The sequence below is a fragment of the Theropithecus gelada genome, chromosome X (assembly GCF_003255815.1).
Source record: "Theropithecus gelada isolate Dixy chromosome X, Tgel_1.0, whole genome shotgun sequence".
In the NCBI taxonomy this organism is placed as follows: Eukaryota; Metazoa; Chordata; class Mammalia; order Primates; family Cercopithecidae; genus Theropithecus; species Theropithecus gelada.
This window is the reverse complement of record NC_037689.1, coordinates 3524796-3548872: the sequence shown is the minus strand read 5'-3', so window position 1 is coordinate 3548872 and position 24077 is coordinate 3524796. Positions and strand designations below refer to the sequence as shown.

The 24077-nt window shown below is 38.8% G+C and overlaps 1 protein-coding gene across 4 annotated transcripts in view; it reads left to right on the top strand.

Moving 5' to 3' along the window:
• The window catches only part of RRAGB (Ras related GTP binding B), a 38462-nt gene extending 14853 nt beyond the window's left edge, over positions 1 to 23609 (top strand). For all 4 annotated transcript variants that reach the window (XM_025373502.1, XM_025373505.1, XM_025373504.1 and 1 more), the window contains 5 exons: positions 15922 to 16017; positions 18206 to 18328; positions 20672 to 20763; positions 22044 to 22159; positions 23081 to 23609. In XM_025373502.1, coding sequence (XP_025229287.1) covers positions 15922 to 16017; positions 18206 to 18328; positions 20672 to 20763; positions 22044 to 22159; positions 23081 to 23178 — 525 coding nt within the window. In that variant the 3' untranslated portion in view covers positions 23179 to 23609. The remainder of the gene's footprint in view (positions 1 to 15921; positions 16018 to 18205; positions 18329 to 20671; positions 20764 to 22043; positions 22160 to 23080) is intronic.
• The last annotated feature ends 468 nt before the right edge of the window (positions 23610 to 24077 follow it).

The following is a 24077-nucleotide window of genomic DNA, read 5'->3' as shown; positions in this document are numbered from 1 at the left end:
ATGCTGAAAGAGAAGATCCTTCTCTATTTCTAAGGGTATGAAACTAAGGAAAGCAGTTTTGGGATATGCTGGTCATATAGAGGAATACAGTTACTCTTTGAGTTGGAGTATAAGAATCTAAGGAAATCCTTTAATGAAAGGATGTTTTGGTAATTGCTCTGGTAAGGAATACTTCTTTATATGACTAGTTACAGGATTGCCTCCACTGTTCTAGTGTTTTGATATTTATAGGTTAGCTTATAGGCTTTCAAAACCATTTGAAGGGTTCCATATTTGACTCAGAAAACTGCTTTTGATTATTTAGTAGTCTTTTTAGCTCTTCCTCAACTTCTGTCATTAAGTATTAATTACTATTTAATACCTAATAATTAATATGGTTTTAATTCAGCATAAAATCATGTGTGTAACTTGGGTCTTGAGTTTGTGAGGGCCTTGTTACTGCGCTTGCTGTTTTGTTCTCGTTTGCTTTTAAGAATCACTTTATTTCCTAGCCAAAATTGCAGTAGAAAAATTTACAGCATTCCAATAAATGAGCTCCTTTAAACATTTAGAAGTGTTTTATTCACTTGTAATTTTGTGTTTTTTTTAGTATTTTTATTTATTTTATTATTTCAGTAGCTTTATGGTTATGTGTGGTTTTTGGTTACATGGATGAATTGTACTATGGTCAAGTCTGGGCTTTTAGTGCATTCATCACTTGAATAGTGTACATTATACCCAGTAGATAATTTTTCTTCCCTCACCCCCCACAACCTCCCCGTTTCTGTGTCTCCAGTGTCCATTATACTACTCTGTATGCCTTTGTGTACCCATAGCTTAGCTCCCACTTACAAGCGAGAATGTGCAGTATTTGGTTTTCCATTCCTGAGTTATAAACAAGAGATAGTTTGACTTCCTTTTTTCAATTTGGATCACCTTTATTTCTTTGTCTTGCCTGATTGCTCTGGCTAGGACTTCTAGTACTATGTTGAATAGAAGTGGTGAAAGTGAGTATAATTGTCTTTTTCCAGTTCTTAAGGGGAATGCTTTAAACTTTTCTCCATTCATTTTGATGTTGGCTGTGGGTTTCTCATAAAAGGCTCTTAATATTTTGAGGTATGTTTCTTCTGTACCTAGTTTGTTGGAGGTTTTTCATCATAAAGGGATGCTCTGTTTTATTGAATGCTTTTTCTGCATCTATTAAGATGACCATATGGTTTTTGTTTCTAATTCTGTTTATATAGTGAATCACATTTATTGACTTGTGTATATTGAACCATGCTTGCATCCCTGGGATGAAACCGACTTGATCTTGGTGAATGATCTCTTTGATGTGCTGGTAGATTAGGTTTGCTAATATTTAGTTGAAGATTTTTGCATTTATGTTCATTAGTATATTGATTTGTAGCTTTCTTTTTTTATGTCCTTTTGTGGCTTTGGTATCAGGATGACACTGGCTTTGTAGAATGAGTTAAGGAGGATTCCCTTATTGTCAATCTTTTGGGGCAGTTTCAGTTGGATTGGCATCAGTTCTTTGTCTCATAGAATTTGGCTGTGAATCCATCTGGTCCTGGGTGTTTCGTTTGTTTGTTTGTTTTGTTTTGATTTTTTGGTTGGGAGATTTTGGGCTTTTTTTTTTTTTTTTTTTTTTTTAACTGATTCAGTCTCACTAATTGTTAGTGCTCTGTTCAGGATTTCTATTTTTTTTTTTTTTTCCTGATTCAAGCTTGTGTGGTTGTGTATTTCCAAGAATTTATCCATTTCCTCTAGATTTTGTACTTTGAGTGCATAGAAGTGTTCATAGTAGTCTCAGTCATCCTTTGTATTTCTGTGTTATCAGTATGATGTTTCCATTTTCATTTCTGATAGAGCTTATTTGAATCTTCTTTTCTTACTTTATCTAGCTAGTGGTTTATTAATTTAGTTTATCTTTTCAAAGAACCAACTTTTTGTTTCATTGACCATTGTATTTTTTAAATTTATTTTCAGTTTTCTTGAGTTCTACTCTAACCTTTGTTATTTCTTGTTTCTTTTCTTCTGCTAGCTTTGGGTTTGGCTTGTTCTTGTTTCTCCAGTTCATTGAGGTGTGATGTTAGGTTGTAAATTTGTGATCTTTTTGTCCTTTTGATGTAGGCATTTAGTGCAATAAACTTTGATCTTAGCACTGCTTTTGCTATATCCCGGAAATTTTGATAACTTGTGTCAGTATTTTCACTCATTTCAAAAACATTTTTAATCTCCATCTTGATTTTATTTTTGACCCAAAGATCATTCAAGAGTAGACTATTTAATTTCCATATATTTGTATGGTTTTGAGAGTTCCTCTTGGAAATGATTTATGGTTTTATTCTGCTTTGGGTTGATTTGATACTTGATATGCTTTTGATTTTTTAAAATTTATTAAGTCTTGTTTTGTGGCCTGGCATATGGTCTATCTTGAAAAAGTCCCATGTGCTGACAATAAGAATGTCTATTCTGCAGTTTTTGGGTAGAATTTTCTGTAAATGTCTGTTAAATCCACTTGTTCTAGAGTCCAGTTTAAGTCCAGTGTTTGTTTGTTGACTTTCTGTCACAATGATCTATCCAGTGCTGTCCATAGGGTGTTGTAGTCCTCCACTATAATTGTATTGCTTTCTATCTCTTTTTCTTAGGTATAGTAGTTTCTGTTTTATTAATCTGGGAGCTCTGGAGTTAGGTGTGCATATATTTTGGGTTGTTGTATCTTCTTGTTGAATTGATTTCTTTATCATTGTATAGTGACATTTTTTGTCTTTTTTACTGTTGTTGATTTAAAGTCTGTTTTATCTAAGAATAGTTATTCCCACTCACTTTTGGTTTCCATTAACATGGAATATTTTTCCTCCCCATTTACCTTAAGTCTATAAGCATCTTTACAAGTTAACTGGGTATCTTGCAGACAGCAGATATTTGGTTTGTGTTTTTTTCCATTCTGTCCATCTGTATCTTTTAAGTGGCACATTTAGACCATTTACATTCAATGTTAATATTGACATGTGATGTACTGTTGCAGTCATCGTGCTGCTACCTAGTTGCTTGATTTTCTTCAATGTGTTACAGTTTTATAAGTCCTGTGAAATTTTTGCATTCAAGTGTTTTCATACTGGTGCATATGACCTTTCATTTTGATATTTAGAACTCCTTTTGCATTTCTTATAGTTCTGGTCTAGTGGAGACAAATTCCATCAGCATTTGCTTGTCTGGGAGAGACTTCATTTCTCTTTCATTTATGAAACTTGGTTTTGATAGATAGAGAATTCTTGGCTGACAGTTATTCCATTTGAGGAGACTAAAGATAGGACTCAATCCCTTTTGGCTTGTAAGATTTCTGCTGAGAAGTCTGCTGTTAGTCTGATAAGTTTTTCCTTTATAAGTTATCCAATACTTTTGTCTCACTCTTCTTAGAATTCTTTCCTTCATGTTGACTTTAGATAGCCTGATGATTTGGTAATGTCCTTTTTATAATGAATCTGCTGTGAGTTCTTTGAGCTGCTTGTATTTGGATGTCTAAATTTCTAGCAAGACCAGGAAAATTTTCCTCAAATATTTCCTCAAATGGGTTTTCCAAGTTTTTTGCTTTTTCTTCTCCCTCAGGAACACCTGTGATTCTTAGATTTGGATGTTTTGTACCTAAACCCATATTTACTGGAGACTTTGTTCATTTCTTTTAATTCCTTTTTAAAAAATTTTATCTGATTGTGTTAATTTGAAAGCCTTGTCTTCAAGCTCTGAAATTCTTCTTCTACTTGGTCCAGTTATTTCTTTATGTTGGTTTTTAACTTTCTCTTAGATATCATTTAGCAACCTAATAATTAACATTTTGAATTCTTTATCTGATATTTCAAATATTTCATTTTGGTTTGGATCCATCACTGGAGAGTTCGTGTGATCTTTTTGGGGGTGTTGTAGAGCTCTGTTTTTGCACGTTGCCAGAATCATTTTTCTGGTTCCTTCTCATTTGGGTAGATAATTTCCTCTTATTATTTTTAAATTTATTTCTGATTTTACTGGGTTTTTAAATTTTTTTCTCTCCTTGAGGATGTGACTTTAATGGGTGTAGTGTATGGTCACCTAGCTTTGGCTCTGGGTGCTTTCAGTGTCAAAGACTGTGTATGAGCTCTTTGGTTGTACAGAATCTTTGTGCAATGGCTTTCTTAGCTGCTGGTTATAGTAGCAGTGTGCTGGGTGTGTGAGAAGGCTTACTGTCTCCCATGGGCCAGTATGGCAGAGGTCTCATGAAGCTTATCTCATTTCCCCATGGTGTACATTTTGTTATTTTTGTGAGAAGTATACTGGGGAAAAAATAACAAAGTGCATACCACTGGGGAATGAGATAAGCTTCATGAGACCTCTGCCATTGAATAGTTCAGCCTTCATGCTAGTATAGGCACCCACAGGTGAAAACCAGCTGCAGCTGAAGCAGGTGGGTATATGCAGTTTACCCATATATAGGTTTTATATATATAGGGTATATAGGTGGGTATATCCCGTTTGTGGGCAGAAGGCCCAGCCTTGACTGAGCTGGCTGGGGGAGCTCTCTGAAATGTACTGAGGTCTTTGCAAGGGGACAGAAGGGAGCCATCTCAGCTCCTCTCCCAGGCCAGCAGGAAAGCCATCTGCTTCCTCATCATGCCCTTGTCCCAGTGTTCTGGATATTCAGATCAGACAAGGACCTCTGTCCATCTGCAGGAATGCTGGCATTCCGTGTAAAGAGGAGTTGTGACTTTACTTCTTATGCAAGCCTGAACCCAGAAGGCACTCCTCTTGTGGAGATGTAGTCACCCTGAAGTGCTCCAGAAAGACTGTCTATAGGCACACTCATGCTGAGTTCCTGGAAGAGAAGCCCCACCTGTATCTGCAAGTGCTGGGCAAGGGGGAGAAGTTTCCTTCTCTAGGTCCCTTCGTGAGCCCTGGAGCTGCCTGACTGCTGGGGTAGAACTGCAGTTTTTCACCACTGAGCATGGCCTTGCACCTGTGCCTCTGCTGAAGGAAACTTCCCACAAGTAGAAACTTCTGGGACTCAAGGCCTGCAGTCTGGTTTCTTTTGTCCCACAGGGTGCTCCCTTGATGTGGTGCACTCTCTGCTCCCATAGGTGTGGCAGTCCCTGAGGGCCAGACAGCTGTGAATCCTGCTGCTCATCTGGTCTAGCCACCTTGTGGGGCTTCCACACTCTAAGCTGTTGCTGGGGGAATATGTGCAAATCATCCAGTGATGTGAAGACACAAGGATTGAAGGTCCCTGAGCAAAACAAAGTCTCACAATGGGTGCACATCCAGCATGGCACCCACTGCTATAGCTCCGGTCCAGAGGGAAAGTGAAGGGACCTTGTGCTAGCAAGGTAATGCCCTTGAGGAGTCCATAAATCACAGCTCACTCTGGTACTTGTGCTCACGAGTGCAGAGAAGCCCTCTTTGAGCTTGGATACCAGCAGTCTGCTGCAAGGGCCAGAGAGGCCAAGAGCACTCCCATCTCCCCTGTCCACAGATTACTAAGTCTCTCAGGGTTTGATCTCTGCCAGCTTCTTGTTACTTTCTTTTTTCTTTTTTGGTGTGTCACAGATTCTTCCAGTGAACTCTCTGATAAGCTCCAGCACTCTCCGCTTAACATTCCGTTTGGGCTACGATTATTCACCTGTAATTTTCGTTCTTCCTTCTGAGGAGAATTGGTCACTGATGCTTCTTATTAGCCAAGTGGAGAAGCTGTCTGATGCCTCAGGCTGTGGACAGGTCTGCAGGATGTGCAGTGGCTTAGGCTCTGCTCTGAGCTTCAGAGGGGGACAGTGTTGGGTGGATCTGGACCAAGCTGCCCTGCCCTCTGGTCTCCCAGCAGCAGGTGTAAGCACAAGCTATGATAAGGGTAGCAGGGGAATGACATAGACTCTGAAAGATTTCCCTGGCTAAAAATAGCATTACTGTGATGGCTTTCTCAAATCCCAGCTATAGTAGTAATGTACTGGGCAGATGAATAGGCTCAAGACCTCCTGATTAGCTGGGATGGTGTGGGTAAATGATGTTAGCTGAGGTCATGCAGAAGTTTTCTCCTTCTCAAGTGGTGTGTTGTTGTGTCAGCAGATGTTGTAATGGGCTGCACCAATTGGTCTCTAGCCAGGAGGTGGTGTTTGCAGGAGAGAGCCAATTGCTATGGTGGCCATGGGATTTGTGCCTGACTTATGATGCCCAGGGGAAGTACTTGTGTCTCAGGCGATGGGCAAGGCCATGAAACTCCCAAAAGTCCCTGTCTGTTGTGTTATGCTACCAAGGCAGGTGGAGGGGCAAACCCAGGTTTGGGCTGGGTCAAACAGATTTGCATTCTGGCTCCTCATGTGTAAGCACAAGCAGTGGTCCCAATGGGGCTTGGAGGGCAGTTCCCTGGCCACTAGGGTAATGTTCCAGGGAGAAGCACAACTGACTCTGCTGCACAAAAGAATCCACATTGGGAGAAGGAGTAGCAGGTGTCAGTGAGACCCACCCAACTCCCACACTCTTGACAAGGTGGGTCTCACACCCACAGTCTTCTGCTGGCAACGGCTAGCTGGGTCCCAGGCAGTCTGTGTTCAGAATGCAGAACTGCCCCAGGCCATAAGCCTTCCTGCTGCCTGAGACAGAAACCATGCCTTTCAGGCCTCACTTCTCCCTGTTTGTTCACAAAGCTGGGACACTTGGCTGCTGCTCCTGTGGCAAGAGCATACTTCCCACTCGCCCCTCAGTTCTGGCCAAGGGAGTTTGTCCCCACTGGAGAGATTAGAGTGCACATCTCAGTTGGGAGCTTCTCGCATCCTGTGACCACTGCCTGAGTTAGCTGTAAGGTTCCTCTATCAGGAATGGTTTCCTTCTGTCCCCACTGGGGTTTCAGGGTACATGCAAAGTACTGCTGTTTTTCATATACTTCCCACTGCTCACCAGATCAACTCCAGTGCTGGGTAGGGTTAAGGTGCTCCCCTGTGGTCTGGCTTGCTCAACTCCTCAGTAGGAATGTGTATCAAGGAGACATTCTCTCCCGCTTTCATGCTCTGGAGACTCACAGTGGTCTGCCTGGCTCATGGTGTAGGTTGCTGCCCACCACTTCTTTCAAAGTGTCTGAAGTTTCTTTCAGTTTTTCTATTGAGTTCCTGTGTTCCTTCTTGGATAAAAGTTTACACTGTGAATCTCTACACACCACTCTGCTGTTTCCAAGCAGGTGAGGCCCGCTAACAAAGCCTTCAGTCTATCATCTTGGAAAAAAAAATCACTTGTAATTTTGATTAATCATCTTATTATTTTCTAAATGCGTATATAAAGATTTCCAAAGATAGATTAATATTCTTCAAGATACTTTAAGCTTAGTTAAGAAAAGTATGTTCTTTATTTTATTAAAAATATAGACTTAGAAGTTTTAGGTAAAATGGTTAGTGTACTTCCCTAAATATCCATTTCAGCTAAGGTTGCTGCAAAAATAATTGTGATTTTGAACCATGAATTTTAAATCATAACTAGGCTCAAACACATCTTTCTTAATGAAAATAGGAACCATTACAATTAGCACATTTTTGCCAACAAGAAACACATTTGTTTATTCCTGTAGCACAAAAATTCGTGCTTCGGGATTCAACAAACTCTTGGAAAGCATTTTCTGCATCCTGCTGGCTGTGGAAGTGTTTTCCCTGCAAAAGGTTGTCAAGATGCTTGAAGTGGTAGTTGGTTGGCAAGAGGTAAGATGAATATGATGAATGAGGCAAAACTTCATGCCCAATTCCTTCTACTTTTGAAGTGTTGGTTGTGCAATGTGCGGTCGGGTGTTGTCTTGGAGAATTGTACCCTTTCTGTGACTGGTGCTGGCAGCAGGTGTTGCAGTTTTTGGTGCATCTCGTTGATATGCTGAGTGTATTTATCATATGTAATGGTTCTCCCGCGATTCAGAAAGCTGTAGTGGATCAGACCGGCAGCAGACCAACAAACAGTGACCATGAGTTTTTTTGTGCAAGTTTGGCTTTGGGAAGTGCTTTGGAGCTTCTTAGTCCATCCACTGAGCCAATTGTCACCAGTTGTCATATAAAATCCACTTTTTGGTGCACACCGCAATCCAACTGAGAGAATCATTTGTTGTTGTTGCATGGAATAAGAGAAGACAACACTTCAAAATAATGATTTTTTTTTTTTTTTTTTTGCTCAGCTCATGAGCAAACCTGTTGAGCTTTTTTACCTTTCCAATTTGCTTCAAATGCTGAACAACCATAGAATGGTCGACGTTGATTTCTTTGGCAACTTCTCGTGTAGTTGTAAGATGATCAGGTTTGATGATTGCTCTCAATTGATCGTTGTCAGCTTCTGATGGCTAGCACTATGCTCTTCATCTTCAAGGCTCGTGTTTCCTTTGCAAAATATCTTGAACCACCACTGCACCATAGGTTCGTTAGCAGTTCCTGAGCCAAATGCATTGTTGATGTTGTGAGTTGTCTCCGCTGCTTTATGACCCATTTGAACTCGAATAAGAAAATCGCTCAAATTAGCTTTTTGTCTAACATCATTTCCATAGTCTAAAATAAATATAAAATAAACAGCAAGTAATAAGTCATTAGCAAAAAAACATAAAGCGAGAAATGGACATTAAAATGATGTCTCACATAACCACATTTACTTAAGAATGTATTCCAATGTCAAATGGCAAATTTCAACAATACAAAAACCGCACCTAGTTATTTTCTTCTATGTGTGTATCTTAGGGTTCTCCAGGGAAACAGAACTAATTGTGTGTGTATGTGTGTTTATGTGTGCGCTTGCACTCCCACATGCACCCATGCGTAGAAAGACAGGAAGAGACACATGCAGAGAGAGGGGTATTTATTTTAAGACCTTCAACTGATTAAATAAGGCCCACTTACGTTATAGGTTGTAATCTTTACCCAAAGTCTCCTGATTTCAATGTTACTCTCATCTGAAAAATACCTTCACAGTGATATCTAGACTGCTGTTTGACTAAATGTCTGGATACTGTGGCCTAGCCAAGTTAACACGTAAAACTAAATATTACAGTCACACCCCTTGTCAACTTGGCACTCATACACATCTATGAAACCATACTTAATCTTCAAATAAAAACAATAACAAGGTCATACTTCCACTTAACATGATACAGTAATCCTGCATATAACCAAAAATGCACTAATCATTTTCCCAGAAGAGGATGCAAAGTTATTGACTAATGTTTCCTCTTCTTTTACATTATAATATAAAGTTAACAATACTTAAATATTATATATCATATGATATGTTCATGATAAGGGATTAAAAGGGAAAAAATAGACATTTACTTTATATACATAGATACATGTTCATAACAAAATCAAGATGAAGTACTCTTGACAATTGCAATTCTCATTTGTATATCTGGTCATGTGATTTTTAGCTGGTATTTATAACTGCCTTATTCAGTTCCTTATTACCTTTGCCCACAGCAATCACCTCAGCTTGTTGTATTCTCTGGTGGGGTGACCCAAAGACCATTAGTGGACCTTCCTGAATTGGGCATTGTCGTTTTCTATTGAGTTTAATTACAGAACATGGTATTACTAAGAGACATCCTAAGAGCTCTCCTATATTCCAGAAATACTCTTCTTCCTTACCTCTGTTGTGGAGGAGCAATCCAGCTTCCCCATGGTAGTCAGGATCAGTCAGTCCAGTCAGCATAGTAACTTCTTTCTTTGCCTGTTGATTCAGAGGCTTCAGGGACCCAAGGTGGCTGGTTGGTAGTCTTAACTTCCAGTTCAGTGGAATCACTATGTCTCCTGGTATACACATTTCTGCCTTTGGAACCGAGACCTCTAGTTTAGCAGAGCATAAGGTCACAGGGGCAAGAAACAAAAATTTTGCTAGTGGGTCACTGGAGTGAGTGGTGGCACAGTTTCCACCCCATGAATCCTCACTATGAAATAAAAAGCACCATTTACTGAACGCTGATTCAGAGCACATACAGCCTCCTAGAGAACCTTGCCTAGCTCTGCAAAGTATTGCAACATAGTTGGCACTGTGCATCTTCAAAAGGCCATTCAAACCAGGTATGATGGCTCATGCTTGTAGTCCTATCTCCTTGGGGGAGGGTAAGGCAAAAGGGTTGCGTAGCCTCGTTGAAATCCAGCCTAGGAACATAGTGAGATGCATCTCTAATTAAAACAAAACAAAAAGGCCATTCTGCCATTCTGTCAAGCCAGCTGCTTTAGGATGGTGGGGAACATGGTAAGACCAGTGAATTTCATGAGGATAAGCCCATAGCCTCACTTTATTTGCTGTGAAGTGAGTTCCTTGATCAGAAGCAATGCTGCGTACAATACTGTGATGGTGGATGAGGCATTCTGTAAATCCATGTATGGTAGTTTTGGCAGAAGAAATGCATGCAGGGAAGGCAAATCCCTATCCAGAATGTGTAATTCAGTAATCATGTCCCTTCCATGATGGGAGCAGATGAGTGTAATCAACCTGCCACCAGGTACTTAGGTGATCAGCTTGGGAGATAGTGCCATATCAGGGACTCAGTGTTGGTCTCTGTTGCTAACAGATTGAACGCTCAGTCGTGGCTGTAGTCAGATCAGCCTCGGTGAGTGGAAGTCCATGATGCTGAGACCATACATAACAACCCTGCCACCATGGCCACTTTATTCATGAGCTCATTGGGCAGTTACCTGCATGGTTGGAGAAAGAGGCTGAACAGGTCATCCTATCTACTTGGTTATTAAAATTCTCTTCTGCTGAAGTCATTCTTTGGTGGCATTCATATGAGACACAAATATCTTCACATTTTTCACCCATTGAGAAAGATCTGTTTATATACCTCTTCCACAGACCTTTTTGTCACCAATTTTCCAGTCATGTTCCTTCTAAGTCCCTGACCATCCAGCAAACCAGTGGCCATAGCTCATGAATTGGTAACTAATTGTATGTATGGCCATTTCTTCTTCCTAGCAAAATGAACAACCAGGTGGTCAAAGTTCTGCCCATTGGGAGGATTTCCCTTTACCACTTTCTTTTAGGGCTGTCCCATAAAGGGCCTGTAGTATTGCAGTTGTCCACTTCCAGATGGCACCTGTGTATCATGCAGAACTATCTGTAAACCAGTCCTGAGTTTTCTTTCTCTGTCAGCTGATTGTGGGGAACTCCCCATAAGGCCATAGTTGCAGGCTGGAAAAGAGAGGGTAGTATAGGCCGGGCATGGTGGCTCATGCCTGTAATCCCAGCTTTTTGGGAGGCCGAGGTGGGCAAACCACTTGAGGTCAGAAATTCGAGACCAGCCTGGCCAACATGGCAAAACCCCATCTCTACTAAAAATACACTAATTAGCCAGGTGTGGTGGTGTGTGCCATGCGCCTGTAGTCTGAGCTACTCAGGAGGCTGAGGCACAAGAATCGCTTGAACCTGGGAGGTGGAAGTTGCAGTGAGCCGAGACTGTGCCACTGCACTCCAGCTTGAGTGACAGAGTGACTCAAAAAATAAATAAAATAAAATAAAATAAAATAAAATAAAATAAAAAAATAAATAACATAAATAAAATAGTAGTATAGCAGGAATGGGGACTGTGGCCATGTTCCTTACTTGTTCATCCAAGGCCTACTTGAGCCTGATCTCATATATACCACTTTGATTTAGTGATGGAGTCCTACTGTGTATGCACAACTTTATGGCTTGGTAGGTCAAGTAATACCCAGTTCATGATCAGTAGCTCAGGTCTCATGGTAACTTAGTGGCCCATGATTAAGTGCTCAGTCTATACTAAGACCTACTAGCAAACTAAGAACTGTTTCCCAAAAGGGGTATAGTTATCTGTGAACAATAGCTGGGGTTTGCTTCAATATGCTGAAGGCATGTGCTGCAATTCACGTATGAGGGCTTGCCAGTGACTCCAAATGGCATCCCTATCTGCCATTGACACTTCAAGCACCATTGGATGTGCTGGATCATATGACCCAAGTGGAAAGCAGCTTGAATAGCAGCCTGAACCTTCTGTTCTGGGACCTACTCAAAACTATCAGGTTTTTGGGTCACTTGGTAAACGGGCCAGAATAACACAGCCAATTGAAGACTGTGTTGCCTCCAAAATTCAAAGAGGCTTACTAGATGTCGTGCCTCTTTCTGGGTTGTAGGAGGGGCCAGATGCAACAACTTATCCTTCACCTTAGGAGGGATATCTCTCCATACCACTGCACCCCTCAAAATTTCACTGAGGTAGAAGGCCCCTGAATTTTTGTCAGATTTCCCATCCCCTGACGTGCAGCTATCTTACCAGTAAGTCTAATGTAGTTGTTGCTTCTTGCTCATTAGGTCCCATCAGCATAATGTCATCAATGTAATGGACCTGCCTAATATCTTATAAAAGGGTGGTCAAGATTCTTGTGAAGGTGGTCAAGATTCTTGTGAAGCAAATTATGACATAGGACTAGAGAGCTGATATACCCCTGCAGCAGGACAGTGAAGTGTATTGCTGGCCTTGCCTGCTGAAAGCAAACAACTTACAGTGTACTTATGGTGGACCTTAATAAAGACAGGTATGGAGAAAAGAGCATTTGTTAGAAAACCAGCTGCATACAGGTACCAGGGGATATGTTAATTTGCTCAAGCCATGAAACCACATTTGGCACAGCAGCTACAATTGTAGTCACCATCTAGTTAAGTTTATGACAATCCACTGTCCAGGAGTCATCTTTCTTCTACACAGGCTGAATAGGAGATTTGAAGGAGGATGTGGTGGTAATCACCAGCTCTGCATCTTTCAAGTCTGATGGTGGCACTAACCTCTGCAATCCTTCCAAGAATATGCAATATTGCTTTTGGTTACCATTTACCTAGGTAGAGGCCATTCTAATGGGTTCCACCTGGCTTTTCCACCACAACAGCCTACACTACACAGGTCCAGAGACCAATGAGGGATTCTGCCAGTCGTTGAGCATGTCTGCTTCAATTATGTACTCTGGAATAGGAAAAATAACCCACAAGAAGGTTGCAAGGACCCACTGGGCCTACATGAGACAGACCTGAGCTAAAACTCCATTGATTACTTAATCTTTATAAGGCCCTACTTTGACTGCTGGATCACAGTTACATTTTAGGTCTCCCTGGAATTAGGGTCAATTCAGAGCTAATGCTCAGTAGTAGATTATTTCCTTTTCCCTAACGCACAATCACCCTAGTAAAAGGCCACATAGGTCCATTTGCAGGAGGCTGGGAGGAAGATTAACAGTATAAATACTTGGCAGTGTCCTTCCTCAAAGGGACCCAGGCTCCCCTTCATTCAAGGGGTCTGGGTTTGTAAACTGGTACAAGTCTGGGTATTGATTGAGAAGCTGTGACTCTCCAATTTAATAATTCAAATTAAATTTTTTATCACTTGACCTAAAATTCTTCCACGTATACAGATCAAGTAAAAATTTAGTAGACTTCCCATCCATTTCACTTCTAGGAACATCATGATAACTAGCCAACACCATAGGTCTCTACGAGTCAGACTATTCTGATTAATGCTTTGACTCTGCTTCAGTTATGGTACTATGCTCACCTTGTCTTTGGTGATTAAGTGCCCCCACTTGGTTCCTGCCATTCTAGGATCCAACTATTCCCATTGCATTTAGGTTTCCCAATTCAGTGGCAGCAGTTCCCACTGAAAGTTCTAGCCTGCAGAGAAGAATGATCACATAACTGGGGAAAGAAGCTGGGGCTGCCCTTACAACTTTATTTTTCATAGTCATGATAAAAGAAAGGTGTGTCTTCTGGAACCTCACAGGTTTGGTGAGTAGGCCTTAAATAAATCTGTTAATACTTGAACATTACAGTGTCCCTAAAGTCTCTTTTTTTATGGATCTCTTCTTCTAGAGTATACCAAATCAGTTCTGGCATTTTAACTTCATGTCGTTTAGGCCACCTTTTGGTCTATGTTTCATCCAACCGTCCAAACAAACTGTTAAAGCTCTTTCTTACCCCATGGGCTGCAACATTAAGTGTGGAACCTCTGCTTAATGAGCTCCTATCGGTAAATTTAGCCTGATTCAACTTTATATTTTTTCCACTGTTATCCCATACCTTTAATACCTATTCCCATACATATTTCCTTGGTTTTTGTCTGTAAATTGGAGAAATTATGTAGTTCTTTGGACTATAGCATAATTCCTCATGGGTCATACTTCACACCTCACCTTTAGGAGCCTGCTGAGACTTGAACTAGTTATAGGTCTAGAAGCAAAGAGGGGTAGTGGGGGTGAATCAGTAGTGTCTTGCATGGCAGATACCTCAGAGGAGACCATTGCAGTTTTCTCAGGCCAAATAGAGTTAATCTAAGATATGGATGAGTGGCTGCTTCTACTGGCAAAGAAGACTGAGAATTTAAGGGTTCAATTTTGCCAGCTTCATTAGGATCTTCCCAAATAACCTCCATTCCAAAATTTAGAATCCTACTTCTTCTTGGTCAATGCCCTCACTTTATTAGCAGATGCCCTGTGAGGTTGTGAATTCAGTTTGCATTGTAATTCATCCACTTAAAGGATGAGATTCTGAGTTTGGTTTTCATCAGTCTCAGCTCTGCAGCTATAGGGGTTAAGAGGTTTTTTTCAGGGCAGTCATAGAAACTTTCTGGTCATTTACAAAGTACTTAAACACTGATAATTCAGATCTCTGAGCTCATCCTTTCTCTCCTTTGTTCAGCACACTTAGGATTAGCCAGCCAATCTCATATTTGTTATTTTGACAAAAATGTTCAAAATTTTGTATGTGGTCACCCGGAACCTTGCCTCTTAAAACTATTTTTTTAGGAATATCCAGTGGTGGTATTTTGTGTATCTCTGCTGCCACATCACACTATAGATTATCAGTACTCTGTTTTCTACTGGAAAGAGAGTCATTAGGGCCTTTAAATCTAATCAGATTAGAGAACCAACCCCAGAACCAATTTAGAAAACTCATCCTTAAGATTATTCTCTAGAATCACTCTCAGTACTAAAGTCTGTGTTAGGGTTCTCCAGAATAACAGAATTAATAGAATATGTGAATATACATATACATACATATGTGTGTACGTGTGTGTGTGTGTGTGTTTAGGGAGAGAGATTGAGAAAGACTGAGATTGATTTTAAGAAACTTTCTCAACTAATTGTAGAGACTAGCAAGTTCAAAATTTGCAGGGCAGGCTGACAGACTGGAGACCCGTGGAAGAGTTAATGTGGAGTTAATTTTGTGGTTCAGGTTAGAAAGCAATCTGGAAGCAAAATTCTTTTTTCTTGGGGAAATGTCAGGCTTTTTCTCTTAAGGCCTTCATCTGATTAGATGAGGCCCACCCACATTATACAGAATGAACTACTTTACTGAGAGTCTACTGATTCAAATGTTAATCTTAACTAAAAACTGCCTTTGCAACAACATACATATTGGTGTTTAACCAAATGTCTGGGTATCATGGCCTAGCTAACTTGACACATAAAATTAGCCATCCCAGTGTGTATGTACATATTTAACAATAATCCACTGACTCCTGGGAAAATATCAGTGTATATATGTTTATATAGATATTTTTCCATATGTATATATGTGAGAAAAATATATACAAGGGTTAAAATATTTTCATTTATATATTCTTGGTATGTGTATAACTATCTTAAAATGACCCAGATTTGGTGATTTGGAGTGTTCGATGTATTTTATTAAGACTCTTCTGTATGATAACCTTTATTTATAAACATAGTGCTCATAGTGAGTATTCAGCATAAGCAGGATAGGCCTGAAGAATTCTAGCTATTGCACTTTTAGACCTGACCTGAAACAATTTCTGCCATCCTAGTTTGTGAAATAGACATACTTAAAATTCCTCTTAGAAAGGAACAAAAAGCTCCTGGTTAAAATATGATAAAATAACTACATCTTAGCTTGAAATATGAGAACTATTATATGTTGATCAGTATGTTGGGCTTTTTAATTTAGATTTTTAAAGAGCGAGAAGAAGATTTGAGGCGTTTGTCTCGCCCATTGGAATGTTCTTGTTTCCGAACATCTATCTGGGATGAAACCCTCTATAAGGTGTGTATGTCTCCCTGAGTTCCCTCATTTTAAGAGCATGAAAAAAAACCTAGAAGGATGTTAACAAAACTGAAAGATTTTAAACTATTTCATAGCCATCTAGATTTGTTGTACTAAAAAGAAAAATAATCTGCAACAAATTGTTTGAAGAATATCAAACTTAAGAGACTTGGGTTTTGATTTTAGATTGGGTCGACATAGCTACTGAGTCACACTGAATTAGCCAGTTTGGTGATGATTAATTTGGTACTGGTCTTTGTGATAGCAAAGGTTTCACTTACTGGCCATCATCCATTTTGACCTGTTGTGGTCTCAATGCTGATTGGAGTTGTATCTAGTATTCAGGTACTTCTACATGATATAAGTTAGTCTGCCTAAGTTTGGATGGCAATAAAATGACAATATTTAGGAAAGAGATTGGAGAAGGAATCTTAGAATCAGACATGTTATGCCTAGCATATGGTATAATAGCTTCAACTTTCATGCCAAATTGGAGATGAGCATTCTTTCAACCAGAAGTACTGTTCCCATTTCTGGAATGGATACCACACTGCTTACACTTATTATGGAGGTTACAACAATAGCTTTGTTATGGATGAAGCTGAAATTACCTTATTGGCACATAGGCTCCTTATTCTGATTCCTCCCTTTCTCCTACTGATCTGGTTATTTGAAGGACTAGGTCCTTTTGGATCCTCCTATAGTTAGCCCTTTCCTTCAGACTGCTTCTGGTATCCATTGACAAGTCTGACTCTGGGTAGGAAAGCACCCTTCTCTGTCACTGGTAGCTAGAGCCTCAGTATCAACGGCATCTGACAAGTATCTACAACCAGAAGCACAGAAACCTGACGTGGCAAGGAGAAAAACCATTGGACTTTAAAATAGCCATTGCTTTTTTTTCTTAACTAATTCATTTTCCCCAATATTATGTTGACCTAGCCTCACTCTAATAACAGATCATTTTGAGATACCTGTCTAGGAAATACTGTTCTAGATTAATATGGGCCGAATTTCTCTCAAAGCCTTATTCCCATAGAACAGGTAACCGTGAATAAGGATGGACATGACGCACTGATAAGAACCAACTGCGGTGTGAAGGATGGCAATACATAACACGACCAAAGACAATTGGCTAATCACAACACTGCTGTGAGTGACAATGTCTCTGCTGTGGTTAGCTTTGGTGCCTTCTCCAAGGTAAATTCAGCAGTGACATTAACACCGACCTGGGAACTTGGAACCTGAACCCTCATGCCTAAGTAATAAAACTAATTGGAACAGAGACATGGCACTTCTATCTCTTACATCAATGTTGCATAGAGCTGACTTAAATTTTTATATTAAGTTTTATTCAACAAGCACTCATTACATACCTGCTTGATGCTGTTGGATACACAAATGACTAAGACCAGGTTCCTGCCCTCTTGTAGGGGAGAGAAGAACAAAGTACACTTTACCAGACAAATTGGAGTCAGAGTGAAGGAAGTATTATAATGAAAATACAAATAAAAGAGCCTATAAGAATAGAGGGAGAGTGTGGTTAATTTCAACTGCTTACATTAGTCATACTCCTGGATGAAGTCAGTTTTAGGCAAAAACACAGTAGACCATTTTGAATTCAATTGGATCAATAACTTATGCAGATAACAACAAACCTTTGGGAATGATAATGCCACTAGTTTATCTTTTAATGGTATATTATTCTATTGAGGGGAGGGGCCATTTGTCTATGTGGCTCTGCTATTTTCATTAAATTGATTCTTAGGTATATGTTAAATATAGCATAATTAGGTTCTGATCTTTAGAGAAATCTACACTGTTGGGCTTAAATATTTGTGACTAGATTAGGAGCTTTTTAACAGAGTAGATCATATTTTTCAACTTTTTTCCTAAGGCAACATGATGGCATTAAATATTTGTTTGCTTTCAATTATCAATGGAAATAAGTTTCTCCAGCATTTTACAAAAGTGTTTGAACTTAAAAAAAAATTCAACTCAAGGATAAAAATCAGATGCTAGCTTCATTTTCTCATTTCATTTGTGTTATATCATATTTAATGTCAGTATTTGTTTGGGACTGGATTATCATCATATTTTGCTGTCCACATGTTATAGTGTACTTACTAATTTCAAAGGTCTGGGACTGACTAGCTGTTAATAATAGTACACTGTGTTTCTGTTCTGTTAGGCTTGGTCCAGCATAGTTTATCAGCTGATTCCCAATGTTCAGCAGCTGGAAATGAACCTAAGGAACTTTGCTGAAATTATCGAAGCTGATGAAGTACTTCTGTTTGAGAGAGCTACTTTTCTGGTAAGAACTTTCTGCTTTGCAGATGTACTTCACACTGTACCTTCTTTGTTTTCAGCAACAGAGAACAGCATGTCACTACTTTCACGAAGAACCTTTTTCCCTCTTGTCAACTTCAGCATGTACAGCCTTATTTATAAAATAGTATTGTCAGCAAGTGACCTGAAAGAAGGAAGCCCTTTGGTGTGTAGCTCTTTAGAAGTTAATGAAATTAGATTTTTGCAGGTATTTCTTATTAGTGAGTTCAGATTATTGGCTGGGTGCGGTGGCTCACACCTGTAATCCCATCACTTTGGGAGGCCGAGGTGGGTGGATCACCTGAGGTCAGGATTTTGAGACCAGCCTGACCAACATGGAGAAACCCCATCTCTACTAAAAAATACAAAATTAGCCAGGTGTGGTGGCACATGCCTATAATCCCAGCTATTCAGGAGGCTGAGGTAGGATGGAGGTTGTGGTGAGCCGAGATCGTGCCATTGCACTCCAGCCTGGGCAACAAGAGTGAAACTCTGTCTCAAAAAAAAAAAAAAAAAAAAAAAAAAAGAGAGTTCAGATTATTTATGCTAATAACTGTTCATTTATGTTAAAGGATTCCTATTTCCTGTGGACTTTTATTATGAAATGTGGCATATTTTCCTTTTGAGAAAACTCACATCCTATCCTTTTCTCTAAAAGACTCATTGAAAACTTTTAATGTAGAAGAAACGTTATGGTCATCTCAGTGACATAATTAGGAGTTCACATGAAGAAGTGGAGAGGGAAAGAAGCATGTTGGTATTTCTATTTTTCTTGTAAATTGAGCTTAGCAACTATATTACAGCCTACTGTTTGTATAACCCTGAAAGGGGGATGCAAAAACCAGTATTGTATTTGTAAATACATTTTAAAAATAGCAATAACAGAAACTAATTTAAGATGTCACAACACACTGCATAAGTAATTGCTAATTAGCCTTGGTAAATGTAACTCTAAGAGCCTTTCCCAGTAAATAATTTGTTTCTGGGCCCTGCCAATGCTTGGTGATGTTAGAAACAATACTTAATCTCTAGGGGCTTGTTTTCCTTCTACAAATATCTAGATCGTAGATTTATTGTGCAGATGAAAATGGGACACAGGAACATTGAGCACCTAGCAAGCCTTGGCATTTAGCTGGCAAACTATTAAATATTGATTCCTTTTGCTACTATAGCAACAGGGCAGAGAATCTAAAGTACAATTTTCCCCTCTTCCTTTGTGGAAATATTATTTGTAACCCCGAGAGTATTTGGGAGCCATCCTTCTAGCTGGTATAGATGGGGCAAGGAGTCCTAATTAGAGTATCTTTCTGTCTCAGCCCACTGACAGAGGTCACTTGCTTGGAATTGTGCTACCCTGAGCCTGTTTTTCCTGCTAGTGTGAGTAACCATGAGCAAGAAAGCTATTCTGTCTTGATGTACGTGGCAGGACCGAAACCTGCTTCAGCAGTATTCCCCTACTATGTCTGCCACACATGGTTGTAGAGGTTAACCTAATATAAGCTCCCTGTTCCTCACTAATAGTAACAGGTAGTTTTTGTTTCTCTTGAGACCAAGTTTAGATGTGACTGAACATTTTCACTGAGCGGGGTGAAGTCAAGCAAGGGGGATTTGTTCTTCCACTGGTATAGAAATTATGTTTTGAAATTTTCACATTGTCTCATGGAATTTCCCTGTGAGTTTTCTTCTGGTGAGTGACTCAGTTTTGCTTCCTACTAGACACTCTGCATCTGTATATTCAGCCTATAGGTAATACTTGTGTGGTTTTATTAAAATCTGAAAAAGTTAGAAAAAGTATTTTCAGCTGGTGTGGATGTCCATCCTGCATAAGTTCATTTGTAAATAGTCCTCAGGGATTGGAATCAACCAGTTAAGCTTTTAAAATATAATTCCAAAAGCTATTTGGTTAGCTTGGGCTTTTTAAAAATTAAACACGTGAAGTATACCTCAAGAAAAGCTAGGAATTTTTATGTTTTTCTTTTTGATTTGTACTTTTTAAAAATCGAAGACTATCATGTGAAATATTGAAATAAAATGAATATTTAGTGATTAAAGTTAGAAAAAATAGCAGTGAACCAAAATAGGCAATACGTAAATGATTTAATAAAATTATAACCAAACGGTACTAGATGGGCCATCTGAATGGACGTTGAAATCACACAGAATGTTGGTAAGATACAGGACAGAGGAAAAGAGACAATAAGCCAGGTGCCAAGTCTACTCTACCCTAAAAACCAGTGACCAAGGGACTGACAAATGTCTGCTTTGAGGAGTAGCAGAGGATGATATGACTATTTTGCATGGATTCAAAGGACAATATTCTTTTTCATAGGTAATTTCTCACTATCAGTGTAAAGAGCAGCGTGATGCCCATAGATTTGAGAAAATAAGCAACATTATTAAGCAGTTCAAGCTGAGCTGCAGGTAAGAGATCTTGTATGAATGATCTGTTTATCTCTTGAAAAAATTATTGTCATTTTTTAGAAGTTCAAGTAACTATAGTTAACTGTACTTCTATATTCAGAATAGTTCCTTCAATCAAAGAGAAAGCTAAATTCTAAGGGGCCTCCAGTTGACTGAAGTGCAGGTCCTTGTCCTTTAATGCAAACTCAGCTGGTACAGAAGCATATGAAAAATATCCAAACAGAATATCTTTTTGAGATGATTGATACTATTTGGGAAGAAACACAATATCCAAGAGAGTTTTGAAAAAGAAGAAGGAAGGAGCATTTGCCTTACTGAATACCAAAATTTAGTCTAAAACTACTACTTTAAGTATTTAGTATTTAACTGAATTAAAATAGTGAAGTACTGATTCAGAAATGGTACAGAAAAGACAGTCTAGAAATGTTTAATCATGTTGTGTCAGCCATTGTTAAATAAAATTTGAATCATAGCATTGCGAATCTAGGAAAAAGGAATGGCTGAACACCATAATTTAGCAAAGATTTAATAATCAAAATCCTTACTCTGATAAAAGTTTGATTCCAGAACAGCAGGAGTAAGCTTACTCTCTATGCCTTAGCACACTTTGAGACTTTCTGGAATGTTTATGCTAACATTTTGAAGAAGAAATAGCCAATGACAAGCAAATATAGTTGCCTTGTTTGTTTTCAAAGAAAAAAGGTCATTTCTTGAATTTAAATGTAACACTGAAAAGATGTAGGCTTTAATCTCAATGATAAGGAAATATCAACTTAAGATGCTTATTAAATGTTGAAGAAATCTTCTGAAAATGATTTTAAACATGGATCTAGGTCTAAGCCAATTTTCATTTCACAGTCAGTTTCAAGTGCTTTAGGCAGAGCACTTGGTGGCATGCACCTCTGTAGTCGCAGCTACTTGGGAGGCTTAGGCAGGAGCCTAAGACTTGAGCCAGGATTTCAAGGCTGCAGTGAGCCATGATGGCACCACTGCACTCCAGCCTGGGTGACAGAGCGAGACTCTGACTCATAAAAAATAAATTGAAATTGAAAAATTTTTAAAAATCAAGTCCTAGCCCACTTTTGTCCCAGTTACTTTTCAAAACATGTTAAATTCAGTATAAGAGTTTCCTTGGAAAAAATAGAGTTAGTGATTAACAATCTTAATGAAGTGGTGAATTGAGGTATAATGCTATAAAAAAGATGTTTAACATAAATGATAAGAGCTTGTTACAGTGTTATTATTTCATTCTTTAACCACTTTTCTTCTTTTTCCTATAGCAAGCTGGCTGCCTCTTTCCAGAGTATGGAAGTCAGGAACTCTAACTTCGCTGCTTTCATTGACATCTTTACATCCAACACTTATGTGATGGTTGTGATGTCTGATCCATCCATTCGTAAGTTTAAACTTAGCTGACCTAGCTTCAAAGCCACATATTCTTTAAACAATTGTCCCAGAGGTAGTACCTTATTAGATACTTAAAAGCTGTTTTATAGTGGAGATGATTGCACAACAATGTGAGGGCACTTAATCCCAATGAACTGTATGCTTAAAAATAATTTAAATGATAAACTTTGTGTTATGTATACTTTACCACAATAAAAAAAACTATTTTAGTACTAGTGGTAAATAGTTTTTATTTAATACACTTATATTTTAAAGCTTAAAAATAATTTACCCTCTAGTGTATTACGTTTTTCTTCATGGGAACTTCAAAAAGCAAGTCACTAAATCCAAGAATTTTAAAGAAAAGAGAACCCAAATACATGATTTATGCTGCATCTGGTATAGATTTTTAAAAGACTAGTCAATCTAAGCTCTTAAACTATTAAATGACAAACTATTTTATATGTCATTGCATATTCCTATGTACCATATTCTCATATTTCTGTTATGGGCATGAAGGGGTGTTTGATGCTTCCATACCATAATAACCATGACTATCACAACCATTGAAATAAAGGTTCTTGCAGTATTTTTCAGGATGGTCCCAGAGTTTAAATTAATTTCTCATCCATTGGCTTTTGCTACTTTAAGTTAATATTAAAATATAACATAAATTTATGGGTTTTATGTTGTTAGCTCCAAACCAAAAGATTTTGGAAATTTATTTTGGAAATTTTGTGTTTAGAATATGAATAAATCTTCTGCTTATTCAGAAAAATTAAACCTTGATAACTTGGGACCTCCTATTCCTGTATGTTCTCTGACATACATTGAGGGATTTGGCTCTCTTTTGTTTATTTGTTTTACTAGTCAGACATTCCTTAGGCTGCCCATACTTAATTCTGTTGGGTGTTTCCGCCCCCACCCTCAGCTTCTGCAGCTACTCTGATCAACATCCGCAATGCCAGGAAACACTTTGAAAAGCTGGAAAGAGTGGATGGACCAAAGCAGTGTCTTCTCATGCGCTAAACATTGATGAATGTTGTTTCACACAAAAATTAAAAGTTTCCTAATTAATGTTGTATTCATATATGTAGGCTCTGAAATGTTGTGATGCTTATTGCTTCTGTATTTCTTCTCTACTCCCTAGTCTTAATGTTAAACCTTGAATGCTATTAACTTAAATAGCCATTGAGGAGTTAGAAGATGAATTGTTCATGAAGTTGGTGTTACATAAAAGTAGGTGATATGTAAGTTTTCTGATAACAAGGTTCTAATAGTGTTTAAATGTACTGGCAACCTGGTTCCAATAGTTGTGTTTGCCAAAGCCTTTCTCAGCATCATCTTGTATTCCTTATCAGACAGTAAGTAACCTGTAAGTTTGGAGTATTACTGTTTTCTCAGCATGCATTAAAAATATTCCTTAACTTCAATTGTAAATAAACTTTTGCTGTTAGGGATTTCAGTGTCTGTTTTTCTTTTCCCTGTTTCTTCAACTTTGTCCTAAGAAACAGTAAAGGAATTTCACAGTTATCCTAGGTGAAGGGGACCTTCTGGTTGGGAAGGCACAAAATAAAGTTGGATGGGAAGAATGTAGCCAGATTATGGCCTTAAAGCGAGCCAGAAGAATTCAGATATAAGACATCTAAATGTGATAGGATATAGGAAAGCATTGTGGGCCTTTGAGCAAGGGAATTATGTGAAAGCAATTTTGAAAGAAAGTTAAGCTAGACCATATGTACTGACTGATGGCAGCTGGGGAAACTCTGGTAGTAATCCATGCCTGAAGTGTATTGAAAGTCTATTCAGGATGCAGCTGGAGAAGGAATGCATAAAAAGTTGGGGGGGGGGCGGGAAATAGGATTTATGAGGTCCAGGAGTGGTTAATTAGGTGTAATTTCCATAACACTTAATGAGATGTACCTTCA